We start from the raw sequence: 7,352 nt of genomic DNA on the forward strand, positions 1-7,352 counted from the left end.
AACATTGCTGATCCCCTGCCTGACAAAATCACAACAAAACTTTATTTTTGGTTCTGTTTTGCCTCAGAAAGTGAGAAACTTTGACAAAACTCACGTGGAATGTACTCTAAATGTCTTCCGAATCCAGTCAGCTGCCATGAAAACCAGCTTTAAAAAGCTTCTAAATTTGCTTCCGAAGTGGAACCTGTTATTTTCAGAACAGTGGGAACAGTGGGATTTAGTTAATCCTGGGAATGCCGGCAATTTAAAAAGTGGCTTCAGAACTGTTAATAAAATAACAAAACATCCCTTCCTGCATCACCACAGGGCAGATGGGCTATCTGCAGCAGAGGGAGTGGGGAAAGGGTCACTGAATCCAGCCGTGATGGTTTGTGCATCAGTTGGCCTATATGAATATTTCTAGTAAAATGAATTTCTGCCCTGCCAGGCCGCATCTCCATGGTAACCGCGCTAGGCCGCGTCTCCATGGCAACCCCGCTGGGCCGCGTCTCCATAGTAACGCCGCCCTCCCGGCTTCCGTAGCCGCGCCCCCGCGTCACGTGGCAGGAAACTATGGAGGCAGCCAAGATGGCGTCCCCCAAGAGCGCCCCGAAGGATGCGCAGGTTCCGCGGGGCTCGGGGGGTCCAGGCGGGACCGGGGGGTAACGGGAGGCTCGGGGGACTGAGCGGTGCCTGTGTCCGCCCCGCAGGTGATGGCGCAGATCCTCAAGGACATGGGCATCACCGAGTACGAGCCGCGCGTCATTAACCAGATGCTGGAGTTCGCCTACAGTAAGCGGGGCCGGGCGGGAAGTGCGTGGGGAAACGCCGGGGGGAGCAGGGAGGTGTTGTCTGGAGCAGGGAAGTGCTGTGTGAATCCGTGTTTCCACGGGGGCTCCCCTGTCAGACTCGGTGACCGTGGAGATCTTTTCCGACTGTAATTGTGCGATTTTAAAAAGTAAACAGAGAATCACAAATCCCAGAGTGGTTTGGGTTGGAAGGGACCTTAAGGAAAATCCAGTCCCACTCCCTGCCATGGGCAGGGACACCTTCCAGTATCCCGGGTTGCTCCAAGCTCTGTCTAACCTGGCCACAGCTTCAGTGCCCTCAGAGGGAAGAATTCCTTCCCAGTATCCCATCCAGTTCCTTCCCAGTATCCCATCCAGCACTGCCCTCGGGCAGTCTGAGCAGTACCCGGAGGCCGCAGAGTTTTCAGTGCCAGCTGGGTGGGGTCGGGATCGGGCTGGGGAGGACTTCATTTAACCCGGCCTCAATCCAGAGCCTGTTTCCCCCAGGATACGTGACCACGATCCTGGAGGATGCCAAGATCTATTCAAGCCATGCCAAGAAGTCCAGCGTGGACGCGGACGACGTGCGCCTGGCGATCCAGTGCCGGACTGACCAGTCCTTCACGTCCCCCCCACCCCGGGACGTGAGTACGGCCAGGACTGGGCGTCCCAGAGAAGGCTGGGACACAGGGATGAGGCCGGGACACAGGGATGTGGCCGGGACACAGGGATGTGGCCGGGACACAGGGATGTGGCTGGGACACAGGGATGAGGCAGGGACACAGGGATGTGGCCGGGACACAGGGATGAGCCTGGGACACGGGGATGAGGCCGGGACACAGGGATGTGGCCGGGACACAGGGATGAGGCCGGGACACAGGGATGTGGCCGGGACACAGGGATGTGGCCGGGACACAGGGATGAGGCAGGAACACAGGGATGAGGCCGGGACACAGGGATGTGGCAGGGACACAGGGATGTGGCAGGGACACAGGGATGAGGCCGGGACACAGGGATGAGCCTGGGACACGGGGATGCGGCTGGGACACAGGGATGTGGCAGGGACACAGGGATGTGGCCAGGACACAGGGATGTGGCCGGGACACAGGGATGAGCCTGGGACACAGGGATGAGGCCGTGACACAGGGATGTGGCTGGGACACAGGGATGAGCCTGGGACACAGGGATGAGGCCGGGACACAGGGATGAGGCAGGGACACAGGGATGTGGCCGGGACACAGGGATGAGCCTGGGACACAGGGATGTGGCTGGGACACAGGGATGAGCCTGGGACACAGGGATGAGCCTGGGACACAGGGATGAGGCCGGGACACAGGGATGAGGCCGGGACACAGGGATGTGGCCGGGACACAGGGATGAGGCAGGAACACAGGGATGTGGCAGGGACACAGGGATGAGGCCGGGACACAGAGATGTGGCCGGGACACGGGGATGAGGCCGGGACACAGGGATGTGGCCGGGACACGGGGATGTGGCCGGGACACAGGGATGAGGCCGGGACACAGGGATGAGGCAGGGACACAGGGATGTGGCCGGGACACAGGGATGAGGCAGGAACACAGGGATGTGCCCGGGACACAGGGATGAGCCTGGGACACAGGGATGAGGCAGGGACACAGGGATGAGCCTGGGACACAGGGATGAGGCCGGGACACAGGGATGAGGCCGGGACACAGGGATGAGGCAGGGACACAGGGATGTGGCCGGGACACAGGGATGAGCCTGGGACACGGGGATGAGGCCGGGACACAGGGATGTGGCAGGGACACAGGGATGAGCCTGGGACACAGGGATGTGGCAGGGACACAGGGATGTGGCCGGGACACAGGGATGTGGCCGGGACACAGGGATGTGGCTGGGACACAGGGATGAGCCTGGGACACAGGGATGTGGCAGGGACACAGGGATGAGCCTGGGACACAGGGATGAGGTTGGGACACAGGGATGAGGCAGGGACACAGGGATGTGGCCGGGACACAGGGATGAGCCTGGGACACGGGGATGAGGCCGGGACACAGGGATGTGGCCGGGACACAGGGATGTGGCCGGGACACAGGGATGAGCCTGGGACACGGGGATGAGGCCGGGACACAGGGATGAGGCCGGGACACAGGGATGTGGCCGGGACACAGGGATGAGCCTGGGACACAGGGATGAGGCCGGGACACAGGGATGAGGCAGGGACACAGGGATGTGGCTGGGACACAGGGATGAGGTTGGGACACAGGGATGAGCCTGGGACACAGGGATGTGGCAGGGACACAGGGATGAGCCTGGGACACAGGGATGTGGCCGGGACACAGGGATGAGGCAGGGACACAGGGATGTGGCTGGGACACAGGGATGAGGTTGGGACACAGGGATGAGCCTGGGACACAGGGATGTGGCAGGGACACAGGGATGAGCCTGGGACACAGGGATGAGGCCGGGACACAGGGATGTGGCCGGGACACAGGGATGAGCCTGGGACACAGGGATGAGGCCGGGACACAGGGATGAGGCTGGGACACAGGGATGTGGCTGGGACACAGGGATGTGGCTGGGACACAGGGATGAGCCTGGGACACAGGGATGTGGCAGGGACACAGGGATGAGCCTGGGACACAGGGATGTGGCCGGGACACAGGGATGAGGCCGGGACACAGGGATGAGGCAGGGACACAGGGATGTGGCTGGGACACAGGGATGAGGTTGGGACACAGGGATGAGGCCGGGACACAGGGATGAGGTTGGGACACAGGGATGAGGTTGGGACACAGGGATGAGGCCGTGTCTCCGCAGTTCCTGCTGGACATTGCCCGGCAGAAGAACCAGACGCCGCTGCCGCTGATCAAGCCGTACTCAGGCCCGCGGCTGCCACCCGACAGGTACTGCCTGACTGCCCCCAACTACCGCCTCAAATCCCTGCAGAAGAAGGTAAGGATTGCTCAGGGATTCGGGCTTCACCCCTGGGGGGTTGGGAAGGGCTTTGGGATTGCAGGTTTGCGTGCCTCTGGAAGGTGTGGGTGAATATTGGCGTGTGCGTGTCGGTTTGGAGCCAGCGGTGCTCTTTGTCTCCCGGCTGGATTTGTAAATTGTTGGTGGTTAATTTTAAATGGAAATTTTAAAATATGGGAAATTTTAAAACGTGGGAAAATTTAAAATACGGGAATATTTTAGTGTTAAAGAAATACTGCAGAATCCCTGAATCACTGAGGCTGGAAAAGCCGTCCAGGATCACCAAGTCCAACGTGTGCCTGATCCCCACCAGAGCACTGAGTGCCATGTCCAGCCATTCCCTGGACACTTCCAGGGATGGAGACTCCATCACCTCCCTGGGCAGCCCCTTCCAATGCCTGGCCAGCCTTTCCAGGAAGAAATTCCTCCTGCTGTCCAGGAGGAACTGTCAGGTTTAATATCAGGTTGTCAGAGGCTTAAGTCAGGCTTTGGTGTAGCTATTAAAGGGTATTTTTTACTTCCACCTCAGTTGTTTCTGCTTTAGAGGGAAGATATTTCCTTTGCTGGGAAGCACTCATTGCCTCAGTGGGGGGGACTTTCCTGTTTATTCCAAGCCATTCCCTGACTCCCTGGTTCTCTCCCCACAGGTCTCCTCCACAGCAGGCAGGATCACAGTGCCTCGCCTGAGCGTGGGTGCCGTGAGCAGCAGGCCCAGCACTCCCACTTTGGGTAGGAAACAGCTCCACTGGGGTTTTCCACCTTTATTTTAGGAAGGAAAAACAGAGGAATAATTTAAAACACTTTTCAACTCTTGAGGGAATGTAAAGGGGCCTCCTGACTTTATATTGTTTGACAGCATCACAAAGTTAATTTAATAACTTAATATAATCTTTATTGTTATAATAACATTTATACATAAATGCATTACAGATGTTCTGTATTTGTGATAAATCCTTTATTTAAGGGACTATTCAAGAACTTTACTTAAATTTAGGGTTGTTTTCCTCAATGCCAGCATGGTGCTGAATTAAATAGCACTGGGAAAGATCCATTTTTAAAAGGGTCTTAAAATTTAGGGCTGTGACCTAAAAAGTAGTGTATGTTGATAGTCTGGAATTCTGTAGGGCTGGAGTAAATGTGTGAAAATGAGCAAATGTGCAGCTCTGCCTGGAAATCTGACTCCTTGTATCCGATGTCATTGTGTTCCTGGGCATTCCCACTGTGTCTAATAACAGGTGCCACTGGGAAGGAGTTTTAGGAGTGTTTATGGATTTATTTTGGTTTGTTTTGGTGGGTTGTTGAATTGCAGGTACCCCCTCAGCCCAGACTGTGTCGGTGTCAGCCAAGGTGGGAGCGCCGGTGTCGCTGGCGGGGCAGCGCTTCACCGTCCAGATCCCGTCCTCCCAGCCCGCTGGGAAGTCAGGTATTCCTGGGATTCCTGGGGCTGGATACAGGGATAATCACACAGCCACAGGCTGCTTGGGTCGGGAGGGAGGAGCTCATCCAGTCCCACCCCCTGCCATGGACAGAGACACCTTCCACATTGCTCTTCCAGGGATGGGGCAGCCACAGCTGCTCTGGCCAAGCTGCTGTGGGAATTGCTTCCCTTCTCTCTCATTCTGGGATCTTCCAGTGTTAATTCCCGTTCCCAGCACAGCAGTGGCAGCCAGAACATTGCCATCCTGGGCAGCTCCCTCACACCCTGGCTCCTGTTTCCCTCTCCCCCTTGTGTCCTCACCCCTCCAGCACTTCCCCATCCTCCCTCTTGGGATGAATGCCCTGGAACGTTCTGGCAGCACGGCGCTTTATTAGCCTGGAACAACACAGGGAAAACGCAGGGATCGCTCCAAGCTTTCGCTGAACCCTTTCCACGATTCCCACAGCCACTCCCACCACTCCCACGGTGCAGAACGTCCTGATCAACCCATCCCTGATCGGCCCCAAGAACATCCTGATCACCACCAACATGGTCCCGCCCGGCGCCGCCGACCCCAACCCGCTCAAGAGGAAGCACGAGGACGACGACGACTACGACGCCTTGTGAGGGCCTGGAGCCCTTCCCATGGGACTCAGAGGAGCCCTTCCCATGGGGTCCATAGGAGCCCTTCCCATGGGATTCACACGGACTCCAGAGGGTGGGGATGGGTGGGAAGGCCCCGGATGGGCCGTGGGAGTGTGGAAATAAAGTGGAGAGTGTTTGTAACCCGGCCTTGGTGTCTTGTGCACACACCTGGGGGAGGGGGCAGGGGTTTTTCTATAGCTTTTCTAGGTATTTTTAATATATCATTTATATATATATATATACACACACACACACATATGTATACATGTATTATTTTTATATATACGTATCTTTCATCTATATGTATGTATTATTTGATATCTATAACTATATATATTACGTGCACACAGATGTATTTGTACACTCAAAACTCTCCCAGACACTTAGTTTTCATATATATACACATCTATATATTAATAATTATATTTATATATCCATACGTATTTACACAGATGAAATATATAGAATATAGTGTATGTATATAGAGAATGCACAGTAGTTAATTATGCATGCACACAGTTCATATATAATATATCAATTATTTCATGTATGCATTATAAAGTATACAATGATATATGCTAAATAATTTAAGCATATAATGATATATTTTATATAATATATAAATACCTTTTGCATATAACATCTGTATCATACAAACACATAAGACAAATACAAACACAAACCACAAAATATGTAGAATATAGTGTAAGTAGATGTAGTATATACCCTAATTAGTTATGCATGTTTATTTTATATTATATATATTTTTATTATATATGTCATTATGTCTACGTTATATATCATAATGTATAATGTAAAGCATGTAAACATATATTTAATAATATATATAAATTAATTTTTCATATATATCATATGCAACACATAAAATATAGAAAATACATAGACTATAGATTATATAGAGAATATACAGTAGTTAATTGTGCATGCACAGAAACACTTCATATACATTATATTTTACGTGTATTTATGTGCACATCATATACAGTTATATAATAATATACTGTATAATGTAAAGCATATAATTATATATTTTATATCCCAATAGATAATATATATCAATATATAATAAAGATACAAATATATAATATATAAACATATAAAATACATATAAATATATATACTAATACATATAAATGTATAATGATGTAATATATATCAATGTCTTTTGCATATAATATATAATGCCTTTATATAAACATCTTTTATATATAATATTCCTATACACTTGTGTTATACACCCACCTATTGATGATTTCTATAGGGCCATATGTTTACATTCTCAGACCCCCTCCCACACCAATGTTTAAGTTGCAGCACTGACTGTTTGCCCATATAAACCAAATAATGTGGGTTGTTTTAATTAACCACCTCCATGCTCTCACAGACCCTGTTCTCACACACTGTTTATATATATATATATATATATATATTCTGTATACTAGAACTATATTATACCCCCTCATGTTATATTTACGTGTATAAACAGCCACACCTCTAATGCACTGCTCAATCATTTCCATCTGTAACAACACCTCCTATAGAGC

At 51.4% G+C, this 7,352-nt stretch overlaps 1 protein-coding gene across 1 annotated transcript; it reads left to right on the forward strand.

Moving 5' to 3' along the window:
* The first annotated feature begins 500 nt into the window (after window positions 1-500).
* TAF9B (TATA-box binding protein associated factor 9b) lies at window positions 501-5,924 on the forward strand. Its single transcript, XM_048319361.1, has 7 exons — window positions 501-603; window positions 690-771; window positions 1,275-1,411; window positions 3,570-3,704; window positions 4,373-4,454; window positions 5,035-5,148; window positions 5,609-5,924. Exons 1-7 carry the CDS (start codon window positions 553-555, stop codon window positions 5,767-5,769), a joined length of 762 nt encoding a protein of 253 aa, XP_048175318.1. The 5' UTR covers window positions 501-552; the 3' UTR covers window positions 5,770-5,924.
* The last annotated feature ends 1,428 nt before the right edge of the window (window positions 5,925-7,352 follow it).

Source organism: Corvus hawaiiensis, chromosome 14, assembly GCF_020740725.1.
Source record: "Corvus hawaiiensis isolate bCorHaw1 chromosome 14, bCorHaw1.pri.cur, whole genome shotgun sequence".
Classification (NCBI taxonomy): Eukaryota; Metazoa; Chordata; class Aves; order Passeriformes; family Corvidae; genus Corvus; species Corvus hawaiiensis.

Excerpts from the sequence above, each read along its gene's own strand:
- TAF9B (XM_048319361.1), top strand. The coding sequence starts at position 553 with ATGGAGGCAGCCAAGATGGCGTCCCCCAAGAGCGCCCCGAAGGATGCG. Across the intron at positions 604-689 it reads GCGCCCCGAAGGATGCGCAG|GTGATGGCGCAGATCCTCAA; the intron begins GTTCCGCGGGGC and ends TCCGCCCCGCAG. Across the intron at positions 772-1,274 it reads GATGCTGGAGTTCGCCTACA|GATACGTGACCACGATCCTG; the intron begins GTAAGCGGGGCC and ends TGTTTCCCCCAG.